This window comes from Mustela nivalis (genome assembly GCF_964662115.1).
Source record: "Mustela nivalis genome assembly, chromosome: 7".
Classification (NCBI taxonomy): domain Eukaryota; kingdom Metazoa; phylum Chordata; class Mammalia; order Carnivora; family Mustelidae; genus Mustela; species Mustela nivalis.
In genome coordinates, this window is record NC_139026.1 from 36,599,652 (window position 1) to 36,627,473 (window position 27,822).

Here is a 27,822-nt window from a genome sequence, read left to right on the forward strand (position 1 = left end):
TAAGAACGTTCCCAGATACGTGTTGTTATAGCTAGTTTACAGCATTAGAAACCATGACTTGAAAAGTTAAGTGCCTTGCCCAGGAACACATAATAGCCATTACGCAAAGGATCAGAGCCAAGATTCAACTCATGCCTTCTGAGTCCAAGTGTAGTGTGTGTGTTGTGTGTGTGTGTGTGTGTGTGTGTGTGTGTGTGTGTGTGTGTATGTGTGTATTTTGTTGTTGTAGTTTGTTTGCTCATTTTGGTCTTGTGAGAATTCCTCGTGGAAATCACTAAACCATCAGAATACTAGAGATCAGCAAATATCCTGAATATTCATAGTGCCAAACAGAAAGAAGAGGAAGAAGGAGAAAGGATGCAAAGAATGGAAAAACAGAATAAAAAGCAAGAAAGAGGGATACAATTTGTCAGGACTAGAAATGGAGAGGTTTTGATTTGGTATCTAAGAGGCACCAAAGCATAACTGAGAAGTAGAAGCCACTTTTCCCCACATAGGCTCTTACTCATCTGCATTCTACCCTAAGCCCTGTTCTACCCACGTGTTGCCGATTCTTGTGGTCTGTGCATAAGCTGTGTCTCACTCAGTCACCAGAGGTGATATGGGGCTTGCTCTCAGGTGTTACCGCTATGTTTATTCAACTTTGGCCAAATTTCTAAAGCTTTTTCAAGCTTCTTTTCAGGACAGTTTCTTTTGTTTTTTTTCTCCCTCCCTTCTTTCCTGCCTGCCTTCCTCCTTTCCTTCCTTCCTTCCTTCTAAACAGAGAGACTTTTTGCTAAGCCTGGCGAAGGAACTAAGGAAGATCATGTCATGACACTGTACCGATGATACCCGTAACTCACACTGAGTTTTCCTGCCTTCTTGGGGCGCCGTCCAAAGAGACTTCGAATTTTAATAATGAATCTGAGCACTGTATCTGAAGTCAAGCATGATTTTTCTCATTAGATTTCATGTTTTGGGATGTAAATGTAAGCTTTGAATTACCCATTCACAGCTTTGTTCCAGTGCTTAGGACATGTCCATGCTAACTGAATGTATTACAGACAACCTTGATGTATCAGAATTACTGAGACATAGGTTAGGCCCCAACCATGACCTGGATTAATTGGGATGCCTGGGTGGCTCAGTTGGTTGGATGACTGCCTTTGGCTCAGGTCATGATCCTGGAGTCCCAGGATCGAGTCCCACATCGGGTTCCCAGCTCCATGGGGAGTCTGCTTCTCCCTCTGACCTTCTCCTTGCTCATGCTCTCTCTCACTGTCACTCTCTCAAAAGTGTGTAAGTGCATAAATTCAGCAGTTAGGCACTAATCTGAGTCCAGTTTTCTCTGTAGATTATTCACAGTTCTCATGAGCTGAACAGATGCATTCTGATATCCCAGAAGCCTCCCACTCTTTATGTAGAACATAATTTTATATATATATATATATATATACACACACACACACATATGTATATGTATATATTCATATCGATATATATTTTGTATATATAGTATGTAGGGTTTTTTCCCTTAGAAAACTGAAATATGCCATTTTATTTATTTTAGAGATAGTAGTGACATATCCCATACTGTCATAATTTTTTATTTAAACAGCCATATTTTTTAGCTAAGCAAGTCCTCCTATGGCTCAGGACAACTCTTTGCAAGTTGATGGTGAGCATGAAATTGAATTCTAGTACTAATTCAGAGAGTAAAACTGATTATTTTATTATATCATAGCATTATCTCATAGCATTATTACCTCTATACTTTAACAAACTGGCTTAATTTCATTCTGTATGAAATTTGCCAATTATTAACATTTTAACAGATTAAGTTATTCTGAAATGTCTTTTACTAGCATAGTTAATTACATTATGGTCTAACTTCCTTCACTTTTCAGTTGATATCATATTTAACATATTGAAAGATTTTTTTCATTTATATAACCTGTAACTTGGAAGTTGTTACTTTTATCAAAATTCTGAGAAAGCCTAGAACTAGTAAATGTCATTATCTTAATTCTGATTGCTGTCTAAGGTAAAATTTGGAGAGGAAATTCCTTAAGACATTTTGTCATCACCCTTATCATAATTAGATACTGTATATAAGATCGTGTTGGGGGACACCTGGGTAGCTCAGTGGGTTGAGCCTCTGTCTTCGGCTCAGGTCATGATCTCAGGGTCCTGGGATCGAGCCCTGCATCGGGCTCTCTGCTCAGCGGGGAGCCTGCTTTCTCCTCTCTCTCTCTCTCTCTGCCTACTTGTGATCTCTGTCTGTCAAATACATAAATAAAATCTTTAAAAAAAAAAAAAGATCGTGACTTGGGACAAATGCTAAACCAATGTATAGATTCTAGGATTTGGTCTGGCTCTGAACCTGTGCAATTAATAATTAAGAAAGAGGATATAAACTAATGAGCATGCTTCTACTCTGTATTTTTCTGGATTTGCAAGTTTGATTATGATTGTCATATGATTGTCATCTACCCTAGGAAGACTGTATTTTAGTGTTTATTGAAGGAAAATCCATTTTTCCAAAACACCTGTCTTTCATTTCGCTGATTCTTTCCTGTCCACCATTTCACATGGAATCTTTTCCCTTGGTAAGGAGAATATATATTAATTGTGAACCAATTAGTAAAGAATAATATGACAAGTGTTTTACTATAAAGGATTGGTGGCATAATGTTCTGATCAAGAAAATAGTGAAAACTGTTTCTTTGTGGGGTATGTGTGTGTTTTCTTTTTTGCGAATATCCCAAATGTAGCTGTGTTGTTTACAGGAGATAAAAGAGTACTGAGTAAAATTGGCCTTTTTTAACCCCAATATCACAGTCTTAGTTTCATCACATCTTAGGTGGAAAATGATGTGGTTAACACTTCTCTCTTCAAAATAGACTCCAGACTCAAAAACATGGTATCTTTAGCTAACACATAACAATTTCATTTCCACAAAAAAATTTCCTGGTGTCCTGATTTATCTAACTTAAATTTTAATCGTTAAAATATCTTTGTAAAAGTGCTTTTAACTAACAAGTATGACAGTGACACATGCTCTCTGGCCTCATGTCTGTGGTTCTTCACAACTATAACTATTCTAATTAGGATTTTTTCTAATTAAACATTAAGTATTGTTTTAACACTTTTTTTCTTAGCATAGAAGATATAGTTAGGAGTAAGGGTCTTTACTCTCATAAGGCTTATAAACTCAATTTATAGGATAAAGAAACAAAAATGTAGATTTTTCTGTCACATTTTATGATGCAGTCATCAATATCTTAGAGTTAAAGGTGAGTAAGGCATTATCCATGCTCTTTAAGAGAACTGATGGTGAACTTAGGAGATTAAATTGCAAATAATTCTCATGTAAGAAATATAGATATAAGCCTTCTAATAAAACTATAGACAAAAAGATCTGGGCCTGTATGAGAAGGAGAAATTATACCACTGGTTGACTATAAGAATGAGTAATTTTATATTTATAGTAATACTGAATGAATAATTACAGCAGAGTAATTCACACAAGAATTGGTTGCAATTATGATAAGCAGAGTTATTTAGGATGAAGGGTTTCCTTTCCTCTCTCCCATTTTACACACATAGAAGTAAGATTTGGCCTACTTCTAATCTAAGTGGAAAAACCTAAAGCCACCCAACCATGTTTTAGGGTTTTTCTCCTTCTCTAATCACTTCTGATTATTATCAGCTTAAGCAAAATTAGAAAAATCAGTTCCTTAGCTTCTGCAATTTGTTTTGATTACCAGATGTTATGTTTCTGTCGTCACCAAAAATGCAGTGTATTGTCTATAATTTGGAAGTAAAAAGTGAATATGCATTTTAAGGCCTCCTACCCATGCAAGTCTATAAGTCTATTATGCAAACTAGCTTTTTTAAAGTGAGCCTTTTCACTGACTTCCAGGGAATGGTGTTGTCACTCTAGCTTGTGTATGTTAACCAATGTTCATTCATTCAACAAATATTCATTGATTGTGACTTAATGTGAGGCTCTGTTCTAAGCACAGAGATTACAACAATAAGCAAAACAAAATTCCCTGCCATTACATAATTTACAAGGAAAAAAATGAGTTAGTTTCATATTATGTCAGGTTTTTTGGTATCAGATTTGTATAAGAAAAGATCCAGATACATATCTAGATCATCAGGACATTTGTTCTTTGGAATTACTGTTTTTAGAAACTGTACCCACATGCCCATAGGATGCAATTGTGGATATACTGCATATGCAGTCTGAAAACAGATTGTAGTGGGAGTTTTACATTGCATATGTAAGTTACTCTGACATCTTTGCAGATCACTTAACTGCTCACATTTGTAAACATCTTTTGGCCTTAGACAGAAAAATTAATGTCTCAATTCTGTAGAGGAGATGGATGAAGTTAATGACATATCATTTTAGATCATTAAAATTGCCTAAGATACTCATCATTTTAATGAACGTTTATAAATATGAATTTGTATTGCTCACGACACTCCTTTTTATCTACTCTTTTTTTATTATTATTTTATTTATTTATTTGGCAGAGAGAGAGCACAAGTAGGCAGAGAGGCAGGCAGGCAGAGAGGGGGAAGCAGGCTCCCAGCTGAGCAGAGAGCCCAAAGCGGGGCTCCATCCCAGGACCCTGGGATCATGACCTGGGCTGAAGGCAGAGGCTTAAACCACTGAGCCACCCAGTCACCCCTTTATCTACTCTTTTATATTAGTGCTGTACATTTTGAGCATCTTTGTTTTCACTATTTTGAATATCTCCTGAAAGTCTCACATATCTAAATAAGCTGGAATATTCCTCTTGAGGGATCCCACAAGATTGCTTTCCTATTCACACTTCTGCTTCCTGCCAGGAAGGCTTATCTTCTATTTGATTAAAATAGATTGATATTGCAACTGTAAGTTCATTATCTTGCCTGCTCTTCACTGCAACTTCTGTCTTTCCCAAGGTGATTGGGGAAGAACATACTATCTTGCTTTTCTTTTCTTTTTCTTTTTTTTTTTTTTTAACTTTTAAATGCATCTTTTTTTTTTTTAACCCCCTTACCTTAGAGTTACTGTGTCCCAAAATGGATAAACCTTACTGAATGTGTGTATTCTTAATTGCATCAAACTTAATTTTCTTCTAGACTATAAAACTTCTCACTTTCTTTAAATTATAATTTATCTAATATTATTGCTATGGAGGTGGGTGAAACAATGCATTGACAACCTGGGCACATTTTATTAAGGTCCATTTCCCCCAGACTTTGCTTGACTGCTGCAAATACCAGTTATTTTTAATTCTGAACTGGTTTATTTTTAAGGTTTTTTTAGGTTTAAGCTGTGTTTTTAAGCCATGTTTACCAAGTTCCTTGGGACTGTGTCAAAATGCCTCAAGGGTAGCTTCAGCAGGCTCTAAACAAGGACTCTGATTCTGTTACCTCTGACTCAAAGAAAGAAATTCTGTTGTTATATGTCTTATATCTTGGGCTCCCACATATAATTTCATTTAAAATATATTCTGCTTATGGTTACCAGCAAGGAGGAGGGTGAGGAGGGGATAGGTGAAATAGGTAATGGAATTAAAGAGTACACTTATCAAGATGAGCACTGAATAATGTGTTGAATTGTTGTACACCTGAAACTAATGTAACATTGTATGTTAATTATACTGGAATTAAAATTAAAAACTTAATAAAATAAAATATATTCTGTTTCGAAAAAAAAAATTTTATCGCTGGGTTATATCTACACTTTACTCAAAGAATCTATACTGTATCCCTTACCATTGACATCTACCACTCCCAGATTGTTAGGGGTATTGGCATTGAGCTCTGTATCAAATTACAGGCAGGTGTTGTTTATTATTATAATTCCATCCTGACCTTCTATTGAAGTCAGAATGGGAAAACAATCATGTGACTGAACATCATCATCATGAATATCATCTGGTGACTTCTTTGGTCACCAAAATGGATTTGGGTGACCTGGTTGGTCAGGAAAATTCCGCCTCCTTTTTCAGTCTGCCTGGTTTGCTCTCCAAGTTCTCAGCTTGGACAAAGAGACTGCTGTCTCCAGATAGAAGCCTCTTGCTTCAGGCAGGAGCCCCAGTGAAGTACCTATGCTACCATAATACTTACTGGCCCTCCTTTTAGCTTCTTTTTCTGGTCCTTCTTCATTTCTCTGGACTATTTAATATTAGGGTACTAGAGAGTTCAGTCATTAGACTTGTCTTCTCTCCCAATATTTGCTCCCCTTAGTCTGTACACTGAAGATGCTCAGATTTATAATTCTTGCCAGAACTTTCCACTGAAATCCAAGCTCATAGTTCCAAACACCTACTTGAAATCTCCATGTGAATGTCTAATAGATACCTAAAACTCAACATGTTGAAAATTGAGTTTTGGATCTTCCTTCTAAACCTGATCCAACCATAGTCTTCCCTAACTCAGTTATGACAATTCTTTCCTTCCATTGTGTAGATAAAATTCTTGAAGTTATGCATGTCTCTCACTTCCAAATCTACCTTCAGAATTGTTTTAGAGTCCAGCCATGTCTCATCGCCTTTCCCCTGTCCGCCTTTGTCTGAGCCACCATTAGCTTTCACCTGAGTGGTGTCCTACCTCATTTCTCTTGTACCACTGCAGCCTCCTCTCCCCAGGCCTCGTTTGTTTTTGTCTTTTAATTTTATTTATTTATTTATTTTAATTCCAATATCATTTTCAGTTGTACAACATAGTGATTCAGTAATTCTATACATTACTCAGTGCTCATCATGTTTAGTGTACTCTTAATCCCCTTGATCTGTTTCACCCATCCATTACCTACCTCTCTTCTCTGGCAACCACCAGTTTGTTCTTTATACTTAAGAGTCTGTTTTTTTTTTTTTTTTTTTTTTTGCTTGTTTGTTTGTTTGTTTGTTTTGGTCTCTTGTTTTCTTTTCTTTATCCATTCATTTATCAATGGACACTGAGTTGTTTGTTTGTTTGTTTTTTCCATATCTTGGCTATCAAATCAAAACCACAATGAGATATCACCTCAAACTTGTCATGATGCTAGAATAAAACACACAAACAACAAGTGTTGGTGAGGATATGGAGAAGGAGGAACCCTCATGCTGCTGGTGGGAATGTAAACTGATATAGCCACTGTGGAAAACAGTATGGAGGTTCCTCAAAAAATTTAAAATAGAGCTACCTTATGATTCAGTAACTCCACTACTGGATATTTACCCATGCTTTACTCTTAACCCAGAAGCCAGAATAATTTTTTTTAAATGTTAGTCAATCACTTAATTATGCCTCTCTTACCTTCAAGGCCTTCAAAGCCTCCCAAACCTGCTTCTTTGTCTTACTCAGAATAAAAGCCAATGCCTAGTTAATGCCCTATAACATCCACCTTACTCTGGCTTCCTTTTTGCACTCTGACTTCATCATCTAGAACTTCTGTGCTCATGTACCCTCCTTATTCTTTAGTTACTCTCTGAGCGTGCTACTTCGTGTTTCTTCTTTGTTCTACCCAGTACCCTCTTACTTTGATACCCCCATGGCTCATTTCCTCACTTCAAGTCTATACCTGTTCAGATGTTACTTTCTTATGGAGGCCTTTAAATATCTCTAAAAAAAATCAGTTCTGTTTACTCCACTGAAAGATAAGCTCCATGAAAAGACTTTTTTTTTTTTTTTCTGTTTTGTTCACAGTAGAATCCTCAGCAGTTCAAATAGCTATAAGAATTTAATACACATACATACACACATATATATCTTTGAATAAATAAATGGCCTTTCCTTAAGTTCTTTCCTTTAATATCTAAATAACATATCTACTTTACTATGGGTATCTTGGAGCCCTTACATCTGAAGATGCAAAAGGGAGATTTTAAATTTGCCTTCCATTTGCACCAGACTTGTTGCTTCTGATTCATGCTGTGGGCTCAGTTCCAATTACCTTAGATACTCTTGGTTCCACTGCTACCAGAATCTGTCCTCTGCTTGAAGGCTTAACTCATGCAGGGAGGCATCCCCATCACCTTCCTTCCCTAAGATGTCATGAATGTAGCTTTTTATGGGTAATTTTAAGATGATTAAAGGTATTACATCCCCAGACAGAAAATAGGTTAAAACCATTAATAGGCATAATAGTTAATAAAGCTAATTGGCCATTCTCTGCCTCAAACTATGCCTTTCTTGCTCTTGTGTGAAACTTCAGGTATTTGTTCATATCTTTACAGTTCTTTGTAAAGAAAAAACTTTGATAGTTATCAAAGTATAAAACTTGGTACATTACAATTTATAGATTATAAAAACTATTCAATAGTTTAGACCCATTACTGCATCATTTTGGATCCAGAGGATAAATTTGAACCATATAAACTTTTAATGCTCAGAGCTCTCATAAATAATTTTTTCTTTAATATATAAGTTATGGATATAGTTGTGAGATATTTAACCTTTGATATGTTTGTTTTATCCTCTTTCAATAAAGAAGCCTTTCTTTTTCTATCTCTCTAATCACATTATCTTTACTGCTAAGCAGTTTTCTTTTTAACTGGTTAACTTTGTTTTGTTAGTGGCCATAATGTAAAATAAATTTTGTATGTTGAATATTAAGCTTTAATGACCAGTTATTTCACTTTGTATATTTATAATGTGTTTGCCATTCATTCCACTGGGAGAAACACTAAAGTTGCCAGAAAAACATTTTAACATTTGAATTGAAAAATAAGGAAGATCTTACTCAAATTTCTTATAATAGAAATATTTTTGATATTCCCAAGAAGGAAATAACAGATTTCTTTAATATTTTGCAGTATATATATCAAGTGAAGATATTAACTGGCCCCATTCATTGTTCAATGACATATATATCATATATATGTGTATGTATATATATATATATATATATCATATATATTAAAAATGCATAAATACCTACAAATCAGGCCATATCCAGGTAGAGATTGAAAGGCCGAGGGAAAAAACTGATGTTTATATCTTGTGATATTTGTTTGAACTTTTTTTGTTTTTTAAGATTTTATATATTTATTTGAGAAAGAGAGAGAGAGAACAGGGCAAGAGGGAGAGAAGCAGACTCTCCAATTCCTGCTTAGCAGGGAGTCCAGACAGGGGACTTCCATGACCCTTGTTGAATGGTGATTTTACTCAAAACAAGCAGGGTGATGCTCTTCACAGTCTTTGTATTTTAGTTTTTTAATAATATATATGCAGGGCTTTATATTAATTAAAGATGACTTTAAAAGATAATGATTTCAATATCTAAAATTTATTCTTATTTATTTTTTTTTAATTCTATTATATTAACCTACAGTGCTATATTAGTTTCATATATATATAGTGAATTGTTGTATCCCTTGTGCTTAGTGCAAAACTTAGAATATTATAGGCACTCAATTCATAATTATTGAGTTAATGAATTGCATAGTCCAGTTGAAAGAAGTTTGGCAGGTCATTGTTATCAATAAGAGTGCTATGAGCATCAAAAGCAAAATTTTTGAATATGAAAACTTCTCCAGCTTATTGAAAAATAATATATTGTTGATTAAATTTTAGTTTTCTTGGCTCTACCTTTGATATTTAATAACCATCATCTGAAGCTAATGATTACCTACATTAATTTATTCAGTAACTAATTATTAACAACTTTTATGCCAAATATTGTTCTAAGCACTGGGAATGAATGCAACAGCTAATAAAACAAAAAATATATTCCCTTATAAAATGAATAAATATCATTTTTCACATATAGTACAATGGAGAAAATAAAGCTAAGGGAATGAAGTATTGCAGCATAGGAGTCAGGGCATACTTTTTACATTCTCTTCAGATAAAGACCTTCAGAAGTGCTAACATTTAGGCAAACCCTTACGTAACGTAAGCAGCAGTTGCCAAGAAGAGAACAATGCTTACTATGGGATTTAAAATCACAACTAAATAATCCTTCTTCCCTTGCTTTAGTGCCTGTTCCCTCTCCACTGCTCTACTTTTTCCCAGCATTTATCCCCTTCTGACATCCAATATAGTTTACTTATTGTGTTGGTTTCTGCACTTCTTCCTACTGCAGTGGAAGCTCTACAAAGAAGAGTGTCTGTCTATTGTGTTCACCAGGTATCCTAAATGCCTAAAATAGCATTCGACTCAGTTGGTACTCAGTAGATTTTCACTGTGCCATATGAAATGATATTTGGGAGACTGCAGGATTGTGTGGCAGTGAACAGTATGTATGGGTGCGGTGGCATGAAGTGAGGACAGAGTGCCAGGATCAATAATTGGAGAACTTTTCTAAGACATGGAAGAAGCTTTGTATTTTCTCCAAAGTGTGATAGGAAGCTTCTGGAGGCCTGAGAGTAAGAGCATGGAATGGCCTGATTTACATATTTGAAGATCTTACAGGCTATTGTGTGGAGAACCATCCACATTCTTCAGCAGCTCCCAGTTGTGTGGACAAGCATGCCAATGTGCTAATAACTCACCTATTGGAGAGCTTAGTAAGAGCCACAACTGAAGTATAGACTAACTGTGTGAGGATAGAAAGACTCTGGTCTGGAGGGCACTGGAGTTGGATTTTGAATATGAGTAAAAAAATACGGGCAACAGAAAACAATTGGGCAAGGGATAAATGCAACACAATCTTGGGGTAGAATAAAGATATTTGGAAATTAGGTTTAGGATTCTGAGTACTGAGAAGGGGCAATGACAGTAAATGCTTTAAATACATTATTTCACTTAATTTTTACCAGACCCCATTGAGTCAAAGCCTATTTTAATCTCCACTTCTCAGAAAACTGAGGCCCAGGAAAGTTTAGTTAAAGCTTTAATTCAACAGGAAAGAAGCTTGGAGATTTGAACTTGGATCTCTTTGACACTAGATCCCATGTACTACTGAGTTGGTGCTTTAATAATACAATAAAAATTCAAAGAATTATCCAGTTCCTTGCATCTAATCAGTTTAATCAAATTAATATTTATTTTGCATGACTGGGGCTGCTAATGTGTATAATGCTGTCGAAGGCACCATAATCATGTTACTGATTATGGGCCTTTTTATATTAAAGCAAATCATTTATAATACAAATGTCTGTCTTTGTTATGAAATGTTAATATTTATGTTCCTTTCATTTATTTATGTGTGGTGAATGTCAACTACAAGGCAGATAAATTGAAGAAATTAATGTATGCCCATAATTTATCATGGCATGATACACTCTTAATTCTGTGTCTGCATGGCCTTGTAATCAACAAGCTGAAAAACTGTGACTTGGTCATAGTCATTTAGATATCTACAGTTCCACCTAGGAGGCTGTAGTGTTCCAGGGCATAATAATAACTTTTAATAATTCACTAGTATTCACATTCATTTGAAATGAAGTTTTGCTAAAATTATTCTTTAGCTGGTGTTTAAACTTTTCATTCCTTATTTAGTTATTGGACTGAAGACTATACTGATAACACATACCTCGTCACAGCACGTGGTCTTAAAGGAGAGAAGGAACATTAAAAATGGAATTTGATATAGAAAAGGTGAAAAGAGAAGCTTCTCAAAGAAGAAATACTAGCCAGTGGCTTTGAGGAAAAGAATACAGCAGATCAGTGTTTCTAGATCTTGTTCACATTATAGCACAGATAGGAAATCACAATATTTTTACATTACATTAATTAATGTAGACAGAGGAGGATGCTTAAGCCTCGTTTAGAATACTTCAGGGACTGTGGAAGTCCCAGGATCTGACGAGTCACCCTGAAGCTGAGAGACTGCTGTCTCAGTACACCTATAATCTGTTTGCAACACACTGACTGGGAAGCTCTGTCCTACTTAGCTTAGAATGATTCATGGTATGACCAAGAAAAGCAGGACAGTTTTTTCTTTCTTATGTTCAGTTTGATTATAGTTAAAAAAAAAAAAAAAAGAATTCTATTATATCAGCTATCCCTTAATCCTGTTTGCACATTGAAAAAAAAAAATCCTGGGGAGATTTAGAAAAATGCTACTTTGGCATCCTTAAACTAATTAAATAAAAAAATCACTAGTGGTGAGGCCCAAACATTGGTTTTTAAAGCACCATAGGGGATACTACGGTGCAGAATATTATACTGTACTAGAGGATCGCTAGTGTCTTCTCTGTCTCTAATCAGCTAGGATTTTAAGTGATGTTAGAAGATAGTCTCTAGCAAACTAAGTTTGGGGAGGCCAGTGAATATTTGGATGCTGTACAGGGACAATTAAGGAACACCCACAAAAGAGACCGTCTCTCAGAAAAGAGAGTGCAAGACTCTGCTCATGATGCCTAAAAAGCTCCCCATAGACTCAAAATTGCCAGGAAGCTTCCCTTTCTCCTTGTGACAAAATTGAAGTGGAAGCATCAGTCTCATGAGAGAAAAAGAGATAAGGAGAGGGACAAACACATGTGAGATTGAAAGGAAAGGAACTTCAGTATAAAACGACCCACTGTTAAGTAAGTAAGTGAGCAGGCAGTGGAGAGAGGCCTCAGCAGACGGGAGAAAGGTTTATTGGACTGCTATGAAAAGAATATGGCGGTGATGGGGGCCCAGGCAATATGGAGGGCACTGTTAAGGTTGAGGATGGCAAGCGGCCGGGGCATCAATTATCTGATCAGTTTGTAGCACAGAAGCTGGACAATTGGATTAATACAACTATTTACTGAATGGGTCAAACAAAAGTATATTAAGAAATAGGGTGAACGTATTGGCAAGGCAATGAATGATACAATAGACCGTGGATTCTTAGTTGGGTATGGAGAGAGTGAAAATAAGAATTGGCTGACAGGGACGCCTGAGTGGCTCAGTGGGTTAAGCCTCTGCCTTCAGCTCAGGTCATGATCCTAGGATCCTGGGATCGAGCCCCACATCCGGCTCTCTGCTCAGCAGGGAGCCTGCTTCCTCCTCTCTCTCTGCCTGCCTCTCTGCCTCCTTGTGATCTCTGTCTGTCAAATAAGTAAATAAATCTTAAAAAAAAAAAAAAAAAAGAATTGGCTGACAGATTGGGACAAAACTTGGTCAGATAATTGTTTTCATGATGCCCAAGAAAAAAGTATAGTGAATGAAAAAAGAGGATATGAGAATGGGAGAAAGGGGAGTCATGTTCCCTTCTCTCCGGGTGTTAGGACTCCCATCAGAGTAATACTTCTGGCCTAACTTGTACTGCCCTGGGAAGAAAGGGCTTCCTTCATAGATGAGTTTGATAGAATGAACTGGACATGTGTAACTCGTCCCTTCTATCCCTTCTGTTACCAATCTGTGAAACTGCCTCCTCCAGAGAGCATGCATTCTAAACTGCTTTCTCTCATGATGTAAAAACTCTAGATTCTAACAACCCACCCATTCATAGCCAAATTCATCCCTCTAATTGAGGGAGTTAAAATCAACTGATTTGTTTGCATAAACAAGCTATGTTCTTTAGTATAGGTATGTTTTAATATTCTGTCTCTTTTTTACATGACAATTTCATACCATTTCCTCACTTCAAACATTCAATACTCCCTCCCCTAACCCGACTATTAGCTGATGTCTCAGCTTCCTTAGTTCCTGAGCACTTATGTAAACCCCCAGTACAATAATTACCAGCAAGGGAATCCACATGCTCTGCCTTACCACCTGTTCTCAAAGATGGTGTTTCTTTCTCTCTAAAGTCAGTGTCTTCCTTCATAGATTCTGTCTCCTTTTACCAACTGAAGCACACTGCTCCAGAAATTCATCCTTTCCAGCCTACATCATAATTTTTCACCTCATAGTAGCCCCTCTCCCTTAAGCACAACTTGTTCTTATTTCTCTCCCTCCTTTCCTTATTAGGTACCACTCCATTTCTTTGGATCCTTTTGCAACAATATGCTTTGAAAGTATTGTATAAACACACTTGCCTTCAGTTCTTCTTTTTCATTGTAAATTTATACCAGTGAGGCTTTTCGTGTGCCATGCATTCCCCTTCGTTTCCAGCCCTGGTCCTGGCAAGAGTTTGATGTTCTGGAAGAACCATATTGTCATTTATGAACTCCTTTTCAAGGAGGGAATCATGGTGGCCAAGAAGGACGTCCACACACCTAAAAACCCTGGCCTGTTAGAAGAGAATGTGTCCAAACTTCATGTCATGAAGGTCACGCAGTTTCTTGAATCATGGGGTCCATAAAGGAACAGCTTGCTTGGGCATTTCTACCAGGAGTTTATCAAGGAAGGTACCAAGTATCTCTGTGATTACCTCCACCTGCCACCGGAGATTGTGCCTGCCACTCTGCGCTCCAGCCATCCTGACACTGGCAAGTCACAGCCCAAAGGTGTGGAAGGATAGCAACCTGTAAGAATTACACAAGGGGAAGCTGACAGAGACACCTACGGATCAAGCGCTGTGCCCCTTGGTGCGAACAAGAGAGCAAAGGCTGGGGCTGTGTCGGTAACCGAATTCCGATTAGAGGAGGATTTGGTCATAGATGTGATTAGCCACTTCACTAAAGTTGGAGGAGATTGTTTTTGTGTTGGATAAATCTATAGCCGGGAAGGGGGGAGGCTTTTCTCCCAACCACCTGCTAAAACCAACCTCCACATTGCTAAATCTAGTGGCCAGTGTTCAGTCCTTGTTTTAATTGATCTCTTAGCAGCATTTAATACAGATGATCACTCTTGCCTCCTTGATTCGTGTCAATCTCTGGACTTCCAGGGCACATCCCTCTCTTAGTCTCTCCCCACCCCGCTTCACTGATTTGTTCCTGCTCATTCTCCTTTGCTGGCTCAGGACTCCTATTGTTGGAGTGCACCAAGGCTTGGGTTTGGACCACTTCTCTTGTCTATTTGTATTCACTTCCTGATGACTTCATTCCAGTTTTTTGGTTTTCTGTCTGCATGCTAATGTGGTCTTCAGATTTGTATATCCAACTGCCAACATGACATCTCTGTTTAGATGACTAATAGAAACCTCAAACTCAACATGCGCAAAATAGAGCGATTGAATTTTTCCCAAACCTGCTTCTTTCACAGCCTTCTCCATCTCATTTAGTGGCAATTTTATCCTTTCAGTGCTCAGGCCAAAGACCTTGTAGTTGTTCTGGATTACTTTTTGTCTTTCACAACCCACATCTGATTCATCAGGAAAATCTGAATACTTCCACAGGATTAGAATAGTTCATCAGATAGACAAGCATCAAAGAATACTTTGACATATGGAATCAATTAGGAATTTATTAATTCCCTTTTCATATTCTGTATGGAATTAAAATCAGTGGCAGATAAAGCAGTAGCAAGATATAATTTTGATTTATAGGGGGTTTTGTAATCAGGTAGACCTGGTTTCAAATGATACGAAATTTCTATTTGTCTAAGTGTGATTTTAGACAAGTTATATTTCTCTAAGACTTTGTTTCCTTATATGTAAACGAGGAATAGATACCTCCTTCAGAGAGTTTTATATAAGGCAACTCTGGCTTCCCTGTAATATCATTCAGTAAATAGCAACTGTTGAGCCCTTGTTCGTGCTCTTAATGAAAATAAAACAGGATAGTGATTGGCTTTGTCTTTCAAATGAAATTCTTGAAAAAAATAAAATTAAGGAAAAATAAAGTACTTGCTACCATGGCAACTGAGGCAGTAGACAGCTTAAAGAATAAGAAATGATAGTCTAAAGATTGCTTCAGTCTGCTTCACTGTTTTCACTCATATTGCCTTTGTTTTTGTAAATCCTATAATCTTTCTAATCTTAAACATGGGATTGTGAGTGGAGTGTCCATCCGTATAAATTGGTTTTTTTTTTAATGTTCTATTATTCCAAGATAGCTGTGATAACATTATCCTAAAAGCTCTTGCACAGAATTGATCACCATCATGCTTCTTCTCTTCCTGTTATCCTATCACTTAAACCTCAGTATCTTCTGAGATGGTATAAACAAAGTATATAAGATAAAGTGAACTATATGAAAGCACTAGGACATCTGCTTTGTTTGTTGGAACATGCCTTTCTTCTTTCTCTTTAATGTGGTATTTCTCCCAATACTCTGTGAATGTGTGATGGAGATAAGTTTATCTGTATGTGCATTTGAATGGGTGGATGTATGTAAGTTTACAGAGTTACTTTTTAAATCTATTTTTGAAACTGCTATTTTTTAGAAATCTATTTACTAAACTACTAGGCAGCAGCATTATTTAATACAAACAATATGGGTTGGTAGTTAGAATATATGGATTTATGGACTATTTTTTTAAAAAATTTATTTATTTATTTGAGAGAGAGAGTGACAGAGAGCAGGGGGAGGAGAGGGAGAGTGAACAGGGGGAGGAACAGAGGGAGAGGGATGAGTAGACTCCATGCTAAGCATGGAGCACAGTGTGGGGCTCAACCCCATGACCCTGAGATCATGACCTGAACCAAAATCAAGAGTCAGACGCTTAACTGACGGAGTCAGCCAGGAGTCCCTTTGCCAACAACTTGGCTGTTAATGTTCCAAGCAATGCACTCAGCTCAAACTTTGAATGTTCAGTATACCACTTATTAGCTGTAAGAATCTGGGAATTAGAGTAAGCATTTTTGAGTTCTCAGGACTAGTCAAAATGAGAAAAGTACTATTAATATACCACTCATTAAAAGAGAGAAGCAAAGCAGCCAGAGGAAGATTTGTTTCAAGCATTTCCCAAATATTTATTGAATTCTTACTCTATGCCTTGCCTTGTGCTGGTTCTTGCTAGTGACAGACAAGGAGTTCTATATAAGACAACTTTTGCATAATAAAGACTCTTACTTCATCTCAGACTTTAGAGACTGATTTAAAAAAATAAAATAAAAATTTTATGTCAGGGACCAAGAATTTTTTTGTATCCTGATGCAGTAATTATGGTGTTAAGTAATAGAAGACATATTTGGAAACTGGACAGTAAATAAAATAGAAAACATAGATTTATCCAGAGTGGAAATATTGGCCAGAAATCACTAAGAATTTTGCCGATTTCTAGGGAAAAGTGAAACTTAATATTGAAAGTGTACTATGAGATAGAGCATGTAGGGCGTAACCATGTTTAAGTTCAATATGTAATAGTCTATATGTAGTTCTCATGCCATAAAATGGACCCAATTTTCTCAACTCACTTTATTTCTGTTTATAAAAGTCAGAACTCAGAAACTCTTCTGGTATTATAAAAATTTTAACTATGTGGGCATCTGTTATTCCCAGTGGTAGATGAAGAATTAATGTCCTATCATAGAACTTTAATGTGATTTTTTAATAAAAATAGGCTAATGACATATATTTTAGAACATGAGATAAATTTAACAAATTTAGTAAAATTATTGTGTCATAGAATTATAAGGTTCTAATCCATCAGTATTTTTTCTGTTAAAAGAACAAAACAAAACTCAAGCCTGAAATTCATACTTCATGTTTTTAATTTAAGCATGAAGATGCATATGGGCAATTATAATACATATAAGTATTTGTTAAAAATGCCGTTCAAGCAAAGAGAAACCAAAGTGCAAAGAAGAGTGAGTATGAAAAGAACATACCATTTAAAAATTTTCTAATTTGAATTTTGAAGACAATATGTATGTAGGTGTGTTTATACATACATAAATACATATGTATTTATGCACACAAAAATACATATATGGGTATATAAACACATCTACATACATGCCTGTATCTAGATATGTATAAAAGTTTTATGAGATTATGTTAAAAAAAAAACTCGAGTGTATTATCATCAAGAGGTGGATTAAAGGCAAATTTAGTATTTTTATCTTGTTTTAAATAGAACTTTTAAATTTCAGTATGCTTCATTTGTGTTGATTTCTTTAGTCTGAATGACTGCAAATCTCGAGGGATCACAAAGGATTCTAAATATTGTCTTAATTTGAGACTCCCTCAGTGAATGGTTAGGTAGCTAAGAAATATCTCCTGAACTCAGAAGAAAGTCTTTGAGGTATTAGAAGTTTTGTTTTGTTTGTTGTTTTCTAATTGGAACCCTGCAATGTGAGATCTCACAGCTAGAACTGATGATACTTCTTGGGTGGAGTATCTCATTGGCTTGCTACAGATGCAGTGTGTCCTCTCACTTCACCTGCCTGTCATCTCTTTTAACTGTAACAGGTGTCTGATACTTCACTACCCCTCAGTAAAAAATTTGTTGAATAAATGAATGAGTGAGCAAATCCTACAGACTTGTGTACAACCAGCTGTGACTGTCAGGAAGGAGACTCAGAGATAGGGTGTAAAAGTAAACTTAGAGTGTTGGCTCTCTACATAGGATCATCGTTTCTGAATCTTGTAGAAGTCATGATGTGAAGAGAAGGAAGCAGATATAGTTTGAAGTGCATAAATACAAATATATATTTAGTAGATAGATAAGATAGATAATCTAGCTGGCAGTGTGTACCTAACTAGCTTCCACATGCCATCCATATGGGTCTCTGGGATGTATTGCCCATCTGGACTGCAAATTTCACTCCATCTGGCATGACTTCTAACTGAAAGCTTGGCTAGAAAATGCTTTGTTATCCTATAGTGTGATGGTGTAAATTGTAGTGATATCTCTCCTCCTTGTCCTCCTCCTCCTCCTCCTTTTTCTCCTCTCCTCCTTCCTCCCTTCATTTTTCTCTCTCTCTCCTTACTCTTTTTTTTGTCCAATATGGCATTTTCTTTCCCCTCTAAGGGTTTATCAGGAACTAAGAGCAAATGAACAGCCCTTTCAGTATATTTCTTTAATTCTTCAAATTCTTATCACTCTAACAAATTTTCAAATTTCTTATCCAATACACATAAATGAACAAAAGAAAAGATGTATTGAATTGCTTGTCTTGAAGCAGACTATATCTAACAGTTATTTGTTTAAAAAGTTATATTGAAGGGCTATGAAAAATAGGTGAGCTGAATCTTTCTGATGGTATATGAAATAGTAGCCTCTAACGTATTTTTTTTTGAAGTTTTTATAAAATCAAGCTGATAGCATACATTTCAGAAGGCTTAGGAGTAATTATTCTTAGAGGCTGAGGGGTATATTAGATGACTTCTGGGAATCTTCTCTGTAAATTTAAGAACAAGAGTCTGGCTTCAGGATTTTATTTTACCCATTTTTAAGAAAGTGTAATTGAGTTATCCTTTTACATTTTCATCTTCAGTTTCTTTCTGTAAAAATTCAAGTGTTTGAGACAGCTGGATTTAAACTTTCTAGAGTTCATATTCTTAATTTATCTCTCCTGAGAAAAGATATACCTTGAGAGATTTTGGGGGTGGTCTGAGTGTAGTAATTGAAATGGACATATTATTTACTCTTTATATGATTGGTAGACATTGCCCATAATCTAATGACTGCTACCATAAGCCTATTAAATTTTGTTTCACATAGTAATACTGTATTCTTTAGTTTTACTTTCAAGTTAATACTTAAAATAGTCTTATTATAAATTGAACTCAGTCAAACTAAGAATGAAGTTTCTTGACAAGCCAAAAAATCTTGGAAAGCTATTTGGGAAATTTAAGAAAGATGTCAAAATATACTAACCAAAAGTATGAAAATATGTCTCTACATTTCATATATTTCTTGAGAGAAGAATGTTCTAACTTTACTTGATTTCAGAGAAATAGGGTGTTAACCAGATTAAGTCTCTTTACTAATTTCACTTGAGAAAATGTTTACATATGAAAAAACACAGGTAACACAGTTACCTCATATGCCCTGAAATGTTTTCAGCCATATCTCCCCAAACATTCCATGACATCTTGTATCTTTTCATGCTTTGAACCTTCTCTTCAGATAGTCTTCAACCTCCTGCTCTTGCTAGCGTCACTTTAATACCCCTTGAGTTAGGTGCTTTTGAGATGAACACAATCTCCTTTATGTTGTCAGTCATTAGCACTTAATAAGCTGTATTTCAGTTGTCTTGGTAGTTGACAACCTCTTACTAGTTGATGTCCTTCCCACCAAATTTAAAGTTCCTTTTAGGACAGAGACTGGATCTTTTACATTTATTACTCTGTGGCCTAGAAATGGTGCCAGACTTCTATAGCCACAATGGACGTATCCTTTCAATTTTCAGACATGGACACCACCTTCACTACTGCTACCAGGCAGAGAAATAAAGTTGAGTTGTCTTCAAATAAGCCCTCAGAACAATGACATACTGTCATTATCATATATAGCCCATTTAGAAAACAAAAATTTGGGAAGGAATATGTATTTTGACAATTTCTACAACATTTAGAATAAGCACTGTATTTAAAATAATTATATATTAATACTGTTTTTCCTTCCAGCTTCTTTCAACATTAATTCATACTGCCTTCTTTCCCTTCTCCTCACAAAAACTATGGAAAAGAAAAACTTGTACTCTGCTTGGCCAAAAGCTTCAGAATTCCTTACTTAAGCAAGGATGCAAATTCAGCAAATATGTGAGATTATACCAGGAAGATGTAATAGTATACCAGAAATATTTGATTTATTGGCCTCTCTAAATAATAACATGAAATCTAGTGAATTCTCTGGTCTATATTATATCAGAACCATTTAACAGATAAGCATAAAACTTATGGAGATTTTATTTGCACCATAATAATCCATTTGGGAAAAAAAAAATCCCTTAAAGCCTGTGTTCTCAAGAATCTTCACAGTTGCTTTTGAGACATTATTTCCACTAATAGCTCTTTGAGGAGCATGACTTACATGGCCCTGTTAACCATAGGAGGAAATGTGATCCCAACATATATCTTTGAGTGGGGAAAAAATAAAAAAAAAATTTACATAGATCACTGATTACCAAAGCCAGTATGTATATTTATTTGTTTTATTTAATTTGAGAATCAGTGAATCCCATGCAGGCTAAAAAACCAGAAGGGGGAAAAAAAAGATTATTTTGAAAAATACAGTAATATGGCTGCTTAAATAATCATGAAAAAATAAAACGTGACTTCTCAAATTGCAGTGGTAGAGTTATAGTTAAGGTGACTAATGGTTTTAGCAAATAGGTAATTTATACAGGAGAAAAAAAATTGTAAAAACATAATAGTCATTTGAGTGCTCAAAAAGCAAATGGATGGAAACACATCAAAGGGAAACAGGAGCCAATCTAAAGGAACTCTCTGTGGCTAAAACTGGGACTATTTGAGTATCAAAATAAATTATATTGTGTTGTATTATAACCCCAAGTATAAAATAAATAGACATGAGTCCATCTGATACAAGTAAATGATTGAAAAAATAACTGTAGATGAGGCAAATCTTCTCTACAGAAGAATTCTATTTAATACATATAAACACTACCCTTCTCCACAAAGTAAAGCCTAATTTGACCACTTTCTGTCACCTCTTTGAGGATGTACTAAACTTAGTGGCCAACTTCCAATGGATAGAGAGTATGGAAAGGAAAAATAGTAACTTTACAGTAGAGAAATCTGGCAAACACCACCTTGTCAAGTGATGGTTAGTATTGTATGTGGATATCATGTACTCCCATAATGATGTCATGAGGTCACTTCATTAATATCATATGATGAGAAGGACACTTTACCCCTGTGATATGTACAGCCCGTAGCCCAAGCCTAATCATGAGGGAAACATCAAATAAAATTAATATAGGCATCGGAGCAGGAGAGCTTAGGGGATGCTTGGCCAGTACTTGATGGTCCTCTAAAGACTGTCAAGATCATGAAAAACTAGGAAAAGCTGAGACGGTGTCACAGATCAGAGGAATTGGGGAGACATGGAAACTAAGTAAACATGATACCCTGGATTAGAACTTAGAAGAGAAAAGAGACATTAACGGAAAGACTAGTGAAATCCAAGTGAAGTCTGGAGTTTATTTGATAATAATGTGCCAATATTATTTAGTTTTGACAAATGCACCGTAATAATGTAAGATGTTAGCAGGGAGATTGGGCGAGGGATATATGGGAACTCTCTTTACTAGCTCTCCAGGTTTTCCATAAATTTAAAATTATTCTCAAATTAAACATTTGTTTAAGACTTATCTTCTGGTTTATTTAGCAGTTTGCTGGGTAAATAACTACCTACTTGCTGAATTTACCAGAATGTGGGACTCCTATCTAAGGAATCCAGAATCATTTTTCTGCTTCTTCCTCATTGATATTATAAATCTGAGTCATAATTGGAATAAAGATATAAATGAATAATAAGTTAAATTTTGAGAGCCTGTCGCCATCATGTTCTTTTTATAGGCTTCCGGTTCAAAGCAGGTGGTTCCTGGTTCTTAATTATGTGTAACTATGCCATCTTAGATACATTCACAAAGACACTGCTTTTGGCTCATTCTCATCTCTGTTCTCTTGAAGTCTCCACCTTTGAACCATGTGTAAATGGAGCATTTATTTTTACTTCTAAAAAGTGTAAAGTCATCTGAATATGATCTTTTATACAGACTGAATACTTTGTGTTAAAAGACATAAAAAATGAACATGATTTGCGGTGTAGTCTAGATCTTTGCAGTTAGTGCTTTTAGATACTGAGTTAAAAATCTTCATGTATCTAAAAGATTTTTTAATTTCTTGTTTTTTATATATGAGAGATAAAGTTTTGATTTTTTTTAAAAAACAACTGTATTGGACTTCCTTAATCATTAATTATGAAACTTACTGATTTTTGTGTTAAAATGAGGGAAGGAGAGTAATAATTATGCCCATGTTGTGATGTTCATTAAGAGTTCAGAAAAGTAGAAATAGTTAATGCATTTTACTTGATAATGTTTCTAGTATTAAATAGCTTTACTGAATCATATGCCTGGAGCCTCTGTGTTCTAGCCAGCTATAATATGCTTTGATCTATAAATGTAAAAAGAACTCTTCGTTTTAAATGAAAAGGATTTGTACAAAAGTCTAAAATCTTGTTGAAAAGACTGGGAGTAACAAAGAGATTTGGAAACATACAGAAATACGAGTGATAGAACAAGAATTTGTACTAAATACGGCTTTAAACAGCATAGGAAACATGCTTCAGGTTAGTCAGAAGAGGTCCTCTGAATTACACTGTGCACGCTTCCCTGAAATGAAACTGTATGTTATTGGTTAACCAGGATATTTAGCATAATCACTCTGCTAGACTGTGGTGGAGGGAGGTGATTATCACTGAGAACAGATGGGCAGGTCCACAGCACTGCCAGATTCTGCACAAGCTCCATTTATTGTTGGTTCTTGCTTTTCCCCTTCTGTGTTTTAATTTTTTAAAAAAACAACATTATATGTTTTAAAGAACTAGCTGCACAAAAGGTCAGTGGCTGATAATCTTTCAGCTTAGATTTCAGACGCAGGAGAAAGATTCAAAATGCTGTCACTGTGTATCTATGAAGGATGGGGCAGATTTCATTTTACCCTCTAGCCTCCCTCAATGCATGCACGGATTTATCTGTACGCTAAGCTCTCTGCTCTGCATCTGTAGCTCCTTGTGGATTATATTGTCTCTGTGATCAGAAATGATTTTCTCGGATATGAACACCGTTTCTGGCTCCCCTAAAGTGCATCCTCCTAATGGGACCCGGTTTTACACTTTTCAAGTAAGTGTATTTTAAATGGCTTCACTACTTAGGAAGTTAATGTATAGTCAAACTTTCAATAAAGGGAAATAGAAGCAAAGGAAAACTGCAAAGTGTGAAAGTGTTAAAGAGGATGTAAGAAATGGATAGTGTGCATGCCAGTTTAATCTATTTTTTAAAAAAATATGGAAATAGGATGGCATTAGGATTCTCTGTATTCAAGCAAAATAATAATGAACACTTAATTTTCACAGGGATTTTAAAATTTGCTACTGTATCATCTTTGAGGGTTTATGAGATGTGTGTCCTGATATTGTTATTTATGGCTGTCATATGGTGGACATTACAGAGTTACTTCTCTTACATATCACAGGGAGAATAGAACTAAGGGATGTATTATGGAACTTTGAAAACTGTCTCCTCTGGGCTTAGAAAAACATTTTATATTTCATACATAGTTGAACAGAATTTCTATTATTTAATTTTGTTACACATGCAGTATATAAGTAATCACTAATATAAGAGGCTTAAATACCACATTTATACTTTACAATTTGAGATAAAGTAGAAACTCATTAAGATGGAAGATTTGGTGTTATCAAAAAGTCAGAATGATTTATAATATAAATATAAACGTGAGTTACAAGCTGTTACCTACTAAATGTGTTTCGGTTCCCCGTGAATAAATCAGCCATCAATCTAGAAAATGGTTAAGTCTAAACTAAATTAGATTCTTCCTCATTTTTCTCCTCAAACTGCATCTTTTAGTACTAAGGTTTACTTTGCAATTCACTCATATCATCATTACATGAAAAGGGAAAATGAACCTTCTTCTCTCTGTGTGTTTTACTTTATGTGAAAAGAAACAGCCTAGCACTTATTTATTTTAGCTATATAGTTATAATGTTCTGAGAAAAATATACATAAAGACCTAGAGAATTAATACAGTAGAGGTAGTCAGAATTGTTTTAAAAGAGAGCTCTGAATAAATGCACATCTGATTTATTAATGTCTTTTGCCTTTGCAAACTATAAGCAGCAAATATAATTACTCCATCTCTCTCCGCTTTTCTACTTCTATTTTTAATCCTGTTGCCTCTCCTGCTTTACACCGATGTCTACTGATAGTGCAAGTCTGTGCTGTTTCAGAATATATTCACTTCCCAGTGGCGATCTGCTTATTGTGGCAGTGACTCAAAATGCAAGTGCCCCAGGGCTGTTCTGCAGAATTATTACTTTTTTTTTCTCCTTCGTACACTGAGATATAAACACTCTTTACAATATCCTGTAGTCTGGCTCTTTGGGGCAGCTTTTGACATTAGGTATTCTAGTTCAGTCTCTTCAAGTTTAAGGGTCAGTAAATTCCATATGCTCAGTCATGACACAGGCTTTTTACAATTCCTTCAGTAAAGATCTTGCTGACACCTTTCTTGGCAGGTGATTGTCTTTGAAAACACAGTGGAATGATTTTTAAGCACTTTTTTGTTGCTGATGTTATAATGATTCGTGTAAAAGCTAGGAATTTGGTAAAACAGAAAGGTTGATAAATATGAACTCTATTCCACATTTTGAATTCATAAAGTGGTATTTGGTCCTGACATTTATGATGACAGGCAATGGATATTTAACTTTTTGTTGCTATTGTTTGTTTTTGTTTGTGGTAGAAGAGAAGGAAGAAAAACAAAATAATTTTTAAAGCATGGAAGGTAAAGATTTATAAAAGTTGACTCTTGGCTTTTCTTTTCAAAGGGCAGAATTGGACATGATTATTTTTCTTCTTTATATGTGTTAACCTATTTTAAGGCAATATGTTTTCTTTGGTTGAAATACTGTTATAAGAAATGAGATGCTGTAGAAGTTATAGACCATTTCTCAAAAAAAAATGTGTCTTTGAAAATGATGAGTTAAATTTCAAAAGTGGTTCTCATTATGGAATGACATAAATGCGTCTCAGAAATGATTCTGCATCAAGGAGCTGAGATTTTAATGCTTACTTTCTTAAAGTTATTTTAGCACGAAAGTTAACATATGCAAAAACATTTAAGATAGCTTAGAATGAATAATGTTGAGTTTCAGTTCCATCTTCTTATTAAATGTTCAAACTATCCTGTCATTTTTGTTGCGATTTTACATTACCAAATTTTAAGAGTAAGAATTAAAATGTATTTGACCTGAACAGTTCAAAGGTAACAAGGCAACAAATAAGCTGAAGGATATTTTAATTACAAGACTTTCATTGCATTTTAATTTATTCAAATGTATTCATACTTGCACATACACATGCAAATATGGTTTTTGTATAGACTATCTAACACTTAAATTAATTCCCTTATATGTGAGATCTCATTTCTTTATTCCTATGCATACGTGTATCTGCCCTTTCTTTTCTTTCTTTCTTTTTTTTTTAAATTCAGTGGTTCGTGGATCCTGGATGATGCCAAAACTCAGTCTGCACTATATGTTTAGTGAATTATTTATCACCAAAAATCATGTTGTAGAATGTAGTTGCCCAGGCAAAAATTGAGATTAAATAGTACTATAGAAGAAAAAATTGATTAACATGTTTGTATGCATCAGAACTGCCAATTTATGGTGCTCAAATTTGTATAAATGGGAAAGCTTCTTTAAAACAAAATTAAATAGATATACTATACATATGAAAGTAGTAAATTCTTCTTAACTTTATGTCCATAAAAATGATGCCCCATTATCATTTCACTTATATTTTTGCAAATAAAGCCATCTATATGCTTTATTAAATCTCTAGATTGGCTAATCATGACTTAATGTATGAATACTCCCAGAGGTATTGGTGTCCAACACACTACCCCTCATTTCCTAGAGATTTTAATATCTTCACCTAGTAGTTTTCAGACTGTATCCGCACAGCCCTGAAGTTTCATGAGAGTTTGTCAGTAGTTGCTAGAGACATACACCCTGAGGCTCTTAATGTTTCCTGATTCCATATTAACTAGTTTTATTCATTGGAGCTCTATGCAAGTTTTATGAACAATAAAGCAAACAGCATGGTGTTATTCAAAACAGAACAAAATGAAGGTTGCAAACTGCTTCCTCCAGCCAAAGGAATTTATTTTTGATGGGAACAACTTTGTCTGTTGAATCCACAGAGGAGTTTTTTCTGTTTAGAATACATTTCTTTGCCATTTACTCCTAGCATCAGTAACATTAACTGCCAGGACTGTATGGGTGGTTGACTTTGTTGCTCCTGGGATCCACAGAAAAGAAAATACGGCAACCTAACAATCCCTGTTTTTACGTTTAAAATACTTCAGGTATCCCCTGTCCTTAAAGGATAAAGTCCATCTCTCTCGCTTGGCATAAAAAACTCTTCATGGTCTGGAGCACATGTGACATACTGCTTTACTTGTTTTGCTTTCCCAGAATGTTGTCTGTATGCTTCTGCTGTCTTTGCCTCTTCACTCAACCTGCCCATTGGTCAGTTTTGTTTTGTTTTGTTTTTTAACTTGAAGACCCATCTCAAATGCCATCTCCTCTGTGATCCTTTACTCAGACACCTCATTTCTGCAGGCTGTATGAAGTGCCTTCTCTTTGTTCCTTTGCCTATCTGTACCATTGCTGATGCCCTTATCATGTTTTGTTTTAGTCCCCAAGAACATTTTATTAATCTATGTCTGTAGGACATCATGGATACTGCCAATATCTCTGTTTAATAAGCTGGGGGGATATATGAGATAGCTAAATGGTTAAAATGTGAAAATTTAAAACAATCAGCAACAAATATTTTTTTCAGACTACACAGTTGGTGAGGCCTAACTATGTATTATTAAAGAAATTATCTAAAGATAGATAAAGGTCAATTTAATACTAAGCTTTTGTGTACTGCAGTTGGAATCTTCAAAATCAAATATGGATACATGAGTAATCAAGGAAAATCTTTAATTTTATTATTTTTAAAATATGCTTTTATGGCAGCTAGACAAAGTCTCTTTGAGATATTTTTTCTTTATATCTCTTGCATTCCTTTTTCCTTTCCTTTTTTTTTTCATATTTTATCAAGAGAGTTAAAATTTGAGTGGTATCTAGATTTCCCATTCAGCAAATAGGATTAGCACCTGAAATATATAGAACACTAAAGGGCAAGCTGAACATCTCAATTGCATGAAGACTTTCACTCAAAAAGAATTTCACTCAAAAGGATATTACTGGTATGTAGTATGGGGCATCATATCTTTGCTATCAAATGAAGTTGAAGTAATTCTGGCTTTTTAGCAAAGAAACAGATCTTTAAAATATTCTATCCTTTTGGTACTACCTAGGAGTCCACTGTTATTTTTCTATTATTGGGAGTACATTCTGTTGATAATTTTGAAATGCACTGTAAGTATCTAG

At 35.3% G+C, this 27,822-nt stretch overlaps 1 protein-coding gene across 16 annotated transcripts in view; it reads left to right on the top strand.

Annotated features, from left to right (window-relative positions):
* Window positions 1–27,822, top strand: part of PPFIA2 (PTPRF interacting protein alpha 2) — a 488,573-nt gene that overhangs the window by 135,089 nt on the left and 325,662 nt on the right. For 4 of the 16 annotated variants that reach the window (XM_082742765.1, XM_082742766.1, XM_082742767.1 and 1 more), the window contains exon 1: window positions 23,074–23,473. The exons of 11 other annotated variants lie outside the window; for them this stretch is intronic. In XM_082742765.1, coding sequence (XP_082598891.1) covers window positions 23,393–23,473 — 81 coding nt within the window. In that variant the 5' untranslated portion in view covers window positions 23,074–23,392. Of the gene's footprint in view, window positions 1–23,073; window positions 23,474–27,822 lie in introns of those variants that run through there. One more of the 16 variants, XM_082742768.1, reaches the window with a different exon arrangement.